At 38.3% G+C, this 11,774-nt stretch overlaps 1 protein-coding gene across 1 annotated transcript; it reads left to right on the forward strand.

Annotated features, from left to right (window-relative positions):
* Nucleotides 1-1,353: 1,353 nt before the first annotated feature.
* On the forward strand, nt 1,354-11,735 carry cops3 (COP9 signalosome subunit 3). Its single transcript, XM_015011253.2, has 12 exons — nt 1,354-1,564; nt 2,934-3,063; nt 3,781-3,893; nt 4,351-4,400; nt 6,151-6,243; nt 6,350-6,529; nt 6,612-6,752; nt 7,426-7,599; nt 8,685-8,771; nt 8,900-9,013; nt 9,110-9,190; nt 10,879-11,735. The coding sequence occupies exons 1-12, from the start codon at nt 1,510-1,512 to the stop codon at nt 10,930-10,932; spliced, it is 1,272 nt and encodes a 423-aa protein (XP_014866739.1). The 5' UTR covers nt 1,354-1,509; the 3' UTR covers nt 10,933-11,735.
* The last annotated feature ends 39 nt before the right edge of the window (nt 11,736-11,774 follow it).

An 11,774-nucleotide genomic window follows, 5' to 3' on the forward strand; every position in this document is an offset into this window, starting at 1 on the left:
ATTTTATCTTTTTATTTAACACAAAATCATTCATTCAAAGATACTGCAGTAGAATAATTTCACAATTAAAATGTTTAGATTCAGTCAAATATAATTTAATAAAACCAATGTATGTCAGTGAACTACTTTAAAACTACCAAAGGTATTAATCATGAAGAGTTTATAAAGGCCCTGGTGACATTGTGTACTAGCAAATGTAAAATAATTTTCAAGTTATTTGAATATAAATAACCTAGTTTGAGTGGTGTATTTGAATGCACCACGAGGTTGGCCGTAAATACCGTTGAGAAGCGCAATTGCGTGTGGGAAGGCAGAACTGGTAGAAACGCATCCTAGCATGGAACTCAACGCGACACAACACCAGCTCCTTCCAAGATGGTTTATACAGAAAAGAGAGCTCACTCCTCGGTGTGTTTTAAGTGTACCACATCATTTCTGCAGTTTAGCATTGAAGAAAACAAAAAAAAATCTAAAATCAGTGCTTTTCTGTCTGATGAGCCTACCTTCAACAACTACTTAGTTGTTTTATATTGCAACTGAAATCAGGTTAATACTGTGTTTAACCGGTGATGGTTTTCTTTTCACAAATAAAGGTTTCATCTGTCATAAACTTCACCTTAGAGAACTGTCATCACTGTAGAAGTTGAGTAGAATGTGACATCAGGTTTGAATGTGAAAAAACAAAGATGCTGAGAAATATTTATAGGCTTATAGCCATTAACTTGGTTATGCTTAGCAAATCCAACTAGATTTTCTTTTTCTTTCGTTTTATTTTTTGCAAACAGCTAGTTTTTCCAACCAGAATGTGGTTATATGTGTTGTCCAACTTTCAAGACAAATCCAATGCATTATGTTTGCATTTTAAACAGAAAATTCAACTTATGGTTAAAACTCGAGCACTCCATTGAAGGTCATTCAACCGCAACCTCATATTTCAATATGGCTTTCCATGCATTTAGAATGTTTGGAAGTGAAGTTGTGAGTTCTGACTTCTGAGGTAAATGGTCGTCCATCCATTGTTTGTAGTCTATGCCATTTCCCACTTATTCCTGTAGAGCTGTAGTTAACATGGTGCATGACAGGTAAATGTTGAAATTAAAAAATATATATAGACAGGAGCTCTTAGTGTAAAAAACATCTTTGTTAAAATCAAGGAAGTGGCTTCCGCATTTCTTAGTGTTTTCCCATTACCATTTTCTTTTCTACAGTATAATAGTCCGCCATCTTAAGCCCCTTAAGATCGTTTCTAAAAGTTTTTATAAACCAGTTGTAGAATTTTGTTATTCATTTTGAAATACAAAACGGCGAGCAAAACCGTGTGTGTGGTACTTTAAGAGTCAAAAATGACGTTTCGTTAATCCCGTAGCAGCCTGTTCTGTTCCCGTGTTCTCGCGATAGCTTCCCCATCAGTGGCGGCTGTGTGGCCCCCTGTCTCAATCCGGACCGACTTGTTTCTGACGTTTGAATGAAAAACACTGCGAATTACCTCCACTTTGGACCCAGGAAATAATGGCTTCAGCACTGGAGCAGTTCGTTAACAACGTGCGGCAGCTCTCCGCTCAAGGTAGGGCCGCTAAACTCACCGTAGTGGGAAGTATTAGCTAGTTAGCTAGCATATGCTACCCAATGCTTTGGCGATAGCCAGGCAGCAGAACTGCTCAGAGCTCTGCTTTTTGCTTTATCATGTAAACACACCAAAAAAACGAGTTTATTGGGGCGTGAGAGTCCCGTAAACTCTCAGCATGGGGTTCGTCTGTTCCTCGTGACTCTTAAGACTCGCTCAAACCCCACGACCCGTAAAACTAAATGTCAAAATTCTACTTTTTGGTTTTGATCTAGCTAATAATTTCTGAGTATTGCCTACCGGTAGTCCCGCCCAGGCCTCCTCTGATTGGTCGTTAAAGCAAAATCTGGAACGTAATTGGCTGAAAGTCGTATCTGTCAATCGCTTTTGCTTTACCTCCCTTGTGCAAGGCCTTGACAGGGCATCTGACCGGCCGATTGGTGTTTTAAATAACTCGCAATGGGTTGGCACAAAACAAGCATGTGATTCATGTTGTTTTCTACTTTTATAAGTAATAACTCATCAGGAGGGAAAATATAGAAAACGTAGCCATTTAATATTATTTATTTCAATTATTTCAATGAATAAAAAAAGTATTCATCTTATACTAACCCTTAAAGTGACACACAGTTAACGTTATTACATAAATACAGTGTCCTTTAGGTTTTCTTTTTTTTTTCCGTGTATTTTTTTTCTTGGAAAAAAATAGTGTCTTGCACTTTTCCACTTTTTATCACAAACAGACACCAGTGTGTTTTATGGGGAACTATTGGAACAGACAAGATCAAATATTGCAAAGTGGAAAGATAAGATGTAGTTTTTTAAAGGTATTTACCAAAACAAATCTGAAAAGTCAGAGACAACACTTTGTGATTGAGTCTTCTGCTTTGTCTTTACCAGCCGACTCAAGCTCAGTCACTTATTCCTGATTCTTTTTTCTTTTTTTTTCGCTACATTGAAGTTGATATGCTACTATTTACCATTTGAAATACAGCCTGCACAACATTACCAATATTTCTACCTTAAAAGGCAACATATGTGTGTGTATTCCTCCATTCGTTTTACAAGTTGGTTGAGCTTTAGCTTTTATTCCAAAGCTTTATCACAGATTTCATGTTTGCTCACTGATGTTCCCTAACAGGAACTAAAATTCAGGTAAAGTGTTTTTATTAGCTATGGGACTTCCGGAGGAAATTGGTTGCACTGGATTTAAAAAGATGCTCATAGATTGTTTTTTAAATAAAAGTCTTTCCTCTGACCATAGATGCATAGATTGTGGTTGTACGAGACAAAAAAGTGTAAAAGTTTAACTGGATCTAAGATGTTTTTGTTTTTTTTTCTTTCCTGTCAATCTCCCCTCCCCTCCCAGGCCAGATGACTCAGCTGTGCGAGTTGATCAACAAGAGCGGGGAGCTGCTGGCCAAAAATCTGTCCCACCTGGACACTGTGCTGGGGGCCTTGGACATCCAGGAGCACTCCCTGGGCGTGCTGGCTGTGCTGTGAGTCAGAGTTCTCCTCTGATTGCGCTCATTAGGCGCCGTTGTTCTTTTTCTGTCTCATCTGCTTTACGTTATTCTGTCGGAGTGTTTGAAGATCAGTTCTCTCTCTAGGACGTGGTAAACTGGACGTGGTATTTTGGCCATTTTGTCAAATAATAACCTAGTTCTACATTGTGACACACAATTTGAGAAGAAGAATAAAATGTTGCTACCAGAACATGCAACCTGGTTGCATGTTGCAACATGGTTGCATGTTCTGGTAGCAACGTGGTTGATTCTCTTCTTTAGAAAAGAAAGAAACATGTGCTGAAGATTTTAGTAAATTGGAATATTAATGAGAAGTCCATTTATTTCACAAGTTTGTGACTAAATGAAACAAATTGTGGAGATTAATTCCACACTGATGCATGTGCGACAGCCTTCATGATGATTTTTTTTTGCTTATAGAGAATGAAAACATGACATTTAAATTGGAATATTACATTCTTTTATTCAGCCCAATAAAAGAAACAAAACTTTTTTTCATACAGAGATGTAGTTTTCATAAAAAATATGTTTAAAACCTGCATAAATCCTAATATATTACATACGACTAAGATTTTCAGCTAAACTTTGGTTTAGTTAATATTTAGTTGTTTCCTGTCGAGGCCTGTGATGTTAATTTCTCATGGTTGCACTGGAAGACGAGAGCTGACCGTCTCCTCCTCTTGCTGTCAGATTCGTGAAGTTCTCCATGCCAAACATCCCAGACTTTGAGACGCTCTTCTCCCAAGTTCAGCTCTTCATCAGCACCTGTAATGGGGAGCACATTAGATATGCAACAGACACTTGTAAGTAAACTCTTGACGGTGAGCAAAGCTCGTTCACATCCTGTCTGCGGCGCTCACGGTGCCTTTTCTACTGCGGACTGGATTGATTCGAACACAAACGGACAGACGTGTATCCGATTGTTCCCACCTGGAATTAAAAGCGTTTTTAGATTCACTTAAGTTACACTTGAGTCATTTTGGCGACAAAAACAAATAATAACCTAGTTCTACATTGTGACACACAATTTGAGAAGAAGAATCAAATGTAGCAACGCAAAGGCACTGACCTTGTTGACCCGGAAACGGGCAACCGAAGCCGAAGCTAAAATCTTACAGCATGCTTGATAAATAACTGATGGCAACTTTTGAAAACAGTAGGACAAAAACGTTGAATGATATCTACTGAGCTATTTATCAAACAACGAACTGCTGTTTTTTTTATATGAAATATCTATTATTAATTTCTCTCTCCTTGCAGTTGCTGGCCTCTGCCACCAATTGACAAACGCCCTAGTAGAGCGGAAACAGGTAAGAGCTTCAGCAGTGAATCGGTTTCTTGCTTCAGACATAATTTCATAGATGCTCATCTCAGCGGAGAATTTGACCTTTTCCTTCGGTAAACATCATAGACTTTATGACACCGCTCAGTGAGCCAGACGGTGACCTTTCGTAAAAGTTTCGGCAAAATTCTCATATTGTTCTGTTTTGAGCTGAAAAGTTTCAGGAAAAAAAATGTAATTTAATTTGTTAATTTAGTCCTGAAATGGAAACCTCAGAAGTTATGGAGGATAAAGGACTGGACTTAGTGGTCCAACGTCCTCATGCTTCCTTCTGCTGATGAGCTTTATGAAAATGCTGATTTTATTATGAAACTGTAACTTATACAAAAGGACGTTTCTGTATTGGAAATGATATTTTATTGGTTTCAAGTAATATTCTTATCTTCTAAGTGAGGTAATTTGAGGTTTTCCTAGAATTGAAGCCGTCAAAATGAACAGAAAAAGTCTTTAAATATATTGTTCTACTTGTGATGAAGCTACGTAATGAGCTACACTGTTTTTATTTCATGAACTAGTTTTTTCATTTTAAGTAGCTATTAAATGGCTTAAATGTGAATCGGTAGTCGTGGTACGCAGTATTCACATGCCTGAGGACTGATTGGAGAGCTGATATATTTTATGTGTTCTGAAGTTTTATTTTTTTTTCATGCTCATGCAACATTTAGCCATTTGGACAGCAACAGCTCACACTAGACATAAATGACTGGCAAAAATGGTAAAGAAAGCACAGATCAGATAGACAGGAGAGAAGAAAACAGGCATAACTGATATCGTTATTGGAATATTTCCCAATATTATCACCGTCACAAGATTCTCTGATATCATTCAGCCCTGACTGGTAGGAATTAGAACAAAAAGTTCATGTGGATCTTCAGTCATGGATTGTAGTTTCCAGGACAATCACAATCTTTAAAAAGCCTCACTTGCTGATACAGATTTTTTCTTTTTTTATAAGTTTTTGTTGGCGACAGTGGGGTGATGGTTGTTAATCGCACATGCAGACGTGACCTGGTGGACGAGTCAGACAGGCAGGCAGCTCTCTAACGGCAGAGCAGATGAGGACGGTGGCAGATTTTCAGACCTTTGCAGAGCCAGATAAGATCAGTCTCACATTGAGTTATGCTGGCTCTCAGACTCTCAGCAGTCTGTGCTGTGGCAGCTCATGAAAACAGGAAAGTTCTGATTTCTGTTTTCACCACTGCTGTTTTTTGTTTTCTGAACTTTTACAGCTTTTGTAGCCCAGCTTCTCTTCTCAGTTCTGGCTTTACTTCCTGTCTGCTGCAGCACACGTCCAGCTTCATAAAACCCTTTTCAGAGGGTTCGTCTCTCTACTTGCTTTATTTACAGTCCAGCTGCTCATTGTGTGCTCCATGCAGGACAGATCATCTCTCATAAAGTCAAAGGGTCTGCTTGACACATTTATGGTGAAATAGTAAATCAGTCACGCTGCATTTAGCTTGCTGCTACATGAAACCACCACTTCCTTCTAGTTCAATCGCTGGTCTAGATCTTTTGTGTGTGGGTGGGTTTTTTTTTTAATGTTGCTCTGACATGTGGCGGTCATTTCACTCTTAGCTTAGAATGATTTTCAAGCCCTAAGAGAGGTGGTTGTTTTTTTTTGTTTTTTTTTTCTATTTTCTTCTCAGACTAAATATTTGGCTGCATTTTAAAACAATTTCAGTTTAACTTAAAGCTTCCATCTTCTTCTTCTTCTGCAGCCTTTGAGGGGTGTCGTCATCCTAAAACAGGCAATAGACAAAATGCAGATGAACACAAACCAACTTACCTCAGTTCATGCAGACCTGTGTCAGGTGAGTCGGCTGTTTCCTCCCCCGTTCCTGTTCGGTTCGGTCCGGTCCAGTCCAATCTGGTCCGGTCCAACTCCGCCTCCCTCACCCTCCTCTGGTTCTCCTGCAGCTGTGCTTGTTAGCGAAGTGCTTCAAGCCCGCTCTGCCCTTCTTGGAGGTGGACATGATGGACATCTGCAAGGAGAACGGAGCCTATGACGCAAAGCACTTTTTATGTTACTACTACTACGGCGGCATGATCTACACGGGCCTGAAAAACTTTGAAAGAGCACTGTATTTTTATGAACAGGTACGATCCCGTTAGCTCGTCCGACGTCGCAGCCAGTCGTGCTCCGAGGGGGGACACTAACCCGTCTGGTGTTCCTCGACAGGCAATAACCACTCCGGCCATGGCGGTGAGTCACATCATGTTGGAAGCCTATAAGAAGTACATCCTGGTGTCACTCATTCTCCACGGCAAAGTGCAGCAGCTGCCCAAATACACTTCACAGATAGTAGGAAGGTTCATCAAGGTAGGAACTGGATCACAACGCTGGTGTTTCTCTGCTTTAGCCAAACAAGTGGATAGAAATTCTGTCTAATGTCTGACATGCAGGTGACTCTTCTTTAGAGTACTTTGAAGAGCAGCTACCAGAATATAGCATTTTAGCTAACATTAACATTCTCCATTTTAAGCAAGTTATTCATGCCGTTCAACTTTCTCCTTTTGTTGGGATGTTGAGTGATAAACCAACACAAAGTTGCACCTAATTGTGAGGTTTAAGGAAGAAATTGAAAAAAAAATCTAAATCTGAAATTAGAGTTGCATCAATAGCAGTTTTCTGGCCGATCAGTAATCTTTAAATGTGCTGACCTGCCGATTCTGATTTTGGCTAATACTGTGACTTGATGGTTTTGGGTCCACATGACAAAAAGCTTGGTTTAGCATATTCATGTGTCTAGTCAAAGTCCAGACGTAAATAGATTTTGCCTTACGTTCTGACTTAGCTTGAACTCCAAAAACTCCCATGTTTTTGTTTTGGTCTATCGCATAAAATCCCAATAAAATCCATAACGTTTGTGGTTGAAAGGTGAAAAATGGGGCGTGAATACTTCTGTAAGTGAAGAAATTATATCAGCCAGTTAAGGCCTGAGCTTACCGTTTTCCTCTCCTGCTGTAACCGTGGTTTCCGCCTCCATCCACAGCCCCTGAGCAACGCCTACCACGAGCTGGCTCAGGTCTACTCCACCAACAACCCCGCCGAGCTGCGCAGCCTGGTCAACAAACACAACGAGACGTTCACACGAGACAACAACACAGGCCTGGTCAAGCAGTGCCTCTCTTCCCTCTACAAGAAGAACATCCAGAGGCTAACAAAGGTGAGGACTCTGGGCGATTAACTCGCACCAATTGTCTTAATGTTGGAAATGCACACTATTAAATCGGGTTTTAAATGGAATGAAATGAAACTAAACTGTAAGGTAAAGTCAGTGATGCAGTAGCATAAAACGAGCAGTTGATTTGGATATCCAGTCATCAGTCATCAGCCATTAATCGTTCTCTGAAGACAAGTCTTCTCTCTTCTGAAGCTGGAACTAAATAAAATCAAAAACCAGCGGAAAGATTTCAATCGCTTTAGACAAAGCATAGCTAATGAGAAAAATGATTTAAAGATGTTAACAGTTTAGCTACATTTTCAGCTTCCTATCCTGAAATGATGACATTTGTAATTAGAAGCCTGCGTTCGATCTGCCTTTGGAAAGTCTTACTCACATGATCCTGAAAGTGACCTCAGAAAAACTCATGAAATATTCCAAGGAATCAGGGAAAGCCTGTGAAATCCAGCGGTCCAAGGATTTCAAGGTGTTTTCGTGTTAAAAAAAAAATGTTAAAATGTATTAAATTGGGTAGTTTAGATTGCATAGTTTTTTTCTATAAATGTTTATTTTATGAGTTAATTTTGGTTTCTGAAGTTTAATGTACCAAGATTAATGTTTAAACCTGATTTTATTTAGAGGTAAAAATATTGTGCTACTCCTCAAACTATGTTGAATGTTTATGGTTTAAACAGGAAGATATAGTTTTTTTTAAAGTCAAACTTTATTTATATAGAACATTTACAACAACCTTAAATGACCAAAGTGCTTCACAATAATTAAAACATCATAAATAGACCTATAATAAAATAAAAAATAAAACTAAGTTTGATTACAAAAATATAATAATAAAGTTAGCAGTAAATTACAAAAAATACAATAGGAATAAAACCAACACTTACTTAATTTCAGTTGCACTGATTTCCCAAAAACTCGTACTAATTCAAATGTACTTTAATCAAGTACATCACTTAAAATTTTCTGCTACAATGCTAAAAATCAAAGTAAAGTACTGTAAAGTTGCTGTTCTCCACAAGACCGGCTTCATCGGGTCTCCAATGACTTCCTGTTTCGTCTGATCCCCGCAGACTTTCCTGACGTTGTCTTTGCAAGACATGGCGAGTCGAGTGCAGCTCTCAGGTCCCCAGGAAGCAGAGAAATACGTCTTACACATGGTGAGTCTGTGCACAGAAACAACTTTGAGCTGTTTCAAACATTTTCTCTTTTAAATTTTAACGCGAGTTCAACAACGAGGCCTGTTGTAAGCGGTTCATGTAATATAAAAAAAAAATGTGCATTTCAGATTGAAGATGGCGAGATCTATGCTAGCATTAACCAAAAGGACGGTATGGTCTGCTTCCATGACAACCCCGAAAAATACAACAACCCAGCAATGCTTCACAAAATAGATCAAGAGGTGATCCTGAAATCTGCCTGTGGATTTTTTTCTGCTTTAATATCCTGGTTAAAGCTACTATAACCCATATCACTGTTTCCTTATTATTACTTACAGATGTTGAAATGTATAGAGCTGGATGAGAAACTAAAGTCTATGGATCAAGAAATTACAGTAAACCCACAGTTTGTGCAGAAGGTGAGTGTTTTATTTCTGCTTTAGTGATGGCAGCTATAACAAATGTCTTGTGTTCATGCAAAAATTATATCAATTATGAGATTAATTGATTTTAAAAAAGGAACATTTTACAAGATGGTCTAAATATGATCAGTAAAATAGATGTTGACTACAATTACTGCCTTCCTTAGTAATTATAGTCAACATTATCATCAAAATAATTTTACATGTCATGTTATGAGATAAAGGGATAAAAACCCTTAGTTCAAAGACTCGTTTGAACTAACTTTTTGGAATATTACACAAAAATCAAAGTTTGGTATGTACCCAGATTCAAAATTGTAATTGAAAAGGTTTCAGAAATGTTCTTCCTGTTTGAACTAATTGGGGTTTTTTTAGGAAAATTGGATAAAATAGAAGTGACTAGCATTGGTTGAGTCAGTTAATTCTGGCTTAATTTTACACCATATAAATTTTGACCCACCAAAGAGAAAATAAAAATATTTAAACGATTACAACTCACTGATATGACTGATGCCATGTTCTTCTTAATCATCATTTATTAGCGTTTATTACCAGACACAACAAAGTACAGCATTTTTTGACATGTTTGGCTTTCCATATTTTTTCACTACTGCTGCACTGACATCTTAGATCACCAAAAACCCAATAGGTTACCACACTGCAGTTTCAAACAAGGAAGTGTGTGTCTAAGCTTTTGCATCATCATTGCCAGGCATTCCTGCCTGACTTTTATACTCAGTAGCTTTAAATAGTATCTTTATCTACTTATTGCCTGAATAAAAGCAATAAAATGAAATGCACGCCGTATTCTGAATGACAGTTGTGAAAACCTGTGGTTTCTGTAACCTGACAGTTAAGCTCATAAAAAAAAGCTTTTCAGTGCAGTAAGCAGGCATGTTTTCCCCAACATATTGAGACATGTCTGTGGTTCATTCAAGCTTTCAAGACTTTCTAAGCAGACCAGGAAAGTGAAGCAGATTTCAAAAAAGCAGCCATTTTGTTTGTTTGAGCTTTTCCCCTGTCAGTCATAGAACATGCAGGAGTACATGGAGCATACTTCTGGTTTAGTAACGCTAGCGCTGCTAATTGCTAATATAAAATGCTAGATATAGCTTAAAATGTCCGATATGGAACTGAAAATGTGTTCTTGCATTATAAAGCCATTACCATTGTATCAGTTGAAAATGGTCTCAAAGGAACAATATTATCGTTTATCACAATAACTTCTGGGACAGTTTATCATCCAGTGAAATTTATCGTGACAGCAGTGTAGTCAGAGGCTTCTTCACACCACTCTAATACAGACTGCTACAGGAAATCCTTCCTACAATAACTCTTTGATAAAAGTTACAAGTTTTTTATGTTATTTTACACCGGTATTAAGAGAGAAATCGGAATAAACTAAACTCGCACCCATAGGTTACAAACTTTACAAAAACTGGAGAAATATGAGTTCTCTAGTGAAAAGCAAATACTTCACACTACTGTTAAGCATGATTAGGACGGGAACGTCAAAGCTATATTTGAACCGTGGCGAAATCTGAGAGCGTTTCTTCTGTAAAACGTGTCAAAAAGCCCCACTTTTAATCTGTTTTTGTTCTAAGAACGTAGCTACGACTTCTGTGTTTTTGTGGTAAACATTTCTGACCCGTGCTGCTGCTGCTGCTTCTTCACTTTTCCTGCAGAGTATGGGATCGCAGGAGGACGACGTCGGTAGCAAAACGTCGAGTTATTCATGAGGGGGCCTTGGACAGGGACAGAACGCCACAGCCACCCCAACACGTTCTTCCCGGGATGAGTTGGATTTTTTTTTAAAAGAGGAAAAGAAAACATTCTGTTGCGTCAGGACATTGGTCAAGGAAAAAAAACCTAATTGTGTGGAATGATGATTAATTTGGTTATTCTTACTTCACCGTGTCTTAAGGATAACAGATCCTTAGCGAAAAAGGAAAAAAAAAAAAAAATCCAATTTTCGTCAGTGTTTTATTTATCAATGTTCAGGAGCGCCACAGCTACGCTGACAGAAACCACAACAATAAAAACTGGACTTATCTGTTCCAAACGTGTGTGAATAAATCTCACTTGTTTTTTTTGTTTGTTTGTTTGTTTTTGGGTTCTTCTGCATGATGGCCGTAACTGGAGGGGCATTACGAATGAAGTGAAGCATCTTTGGCTGACGAGGAATAAATATGATTATATTCTACATTTTGTAAAGACCGCGCTGATCGTTTTCTTCTCACTCCTTGGTTAGATTGTAGATATCATCAAACGCGAAGCTGTACACACGGACATACCCTCGATGAAGCTCGACACTGTGGAGAAGTCGAACACAATCTGGTGCACTGTTTTTTTATTTTTTTGGTTTTTGTTTCTCTTATTTTATTTTATTTTCTTTTTAGGCCAGATCCACTAGGTGTCGCTAGAGCACTGCACAAGAAACTGTTTTGACAGCTTGAAGTCAACAGATATAACCAATCTGTCTTTATCAATTGGGAGCTTGAGCATTGCGATTATGGATCTGTTAATAAATTGTTTAAGAATACAGGTGTCAGTTAATTTCCTCTACACGCTCTGCTTTAGC

This window comes from Poecilia mexicana, unplaced genomic scaffold, assembly GCF_051168715.1.
Source record: "Poecilia mexicana isolate PSO_F unplaced genomic scaffold, ASM5116871v1 scaffold_19, whole genome shotgun sequence".
NCBI classification, from domain to species: Eukaryota; Metazoa; Chordata; class Actinopteri; order Cyprinodontiformes; family Poeciliidae; genus Poecilia; species Poecilia mexicana.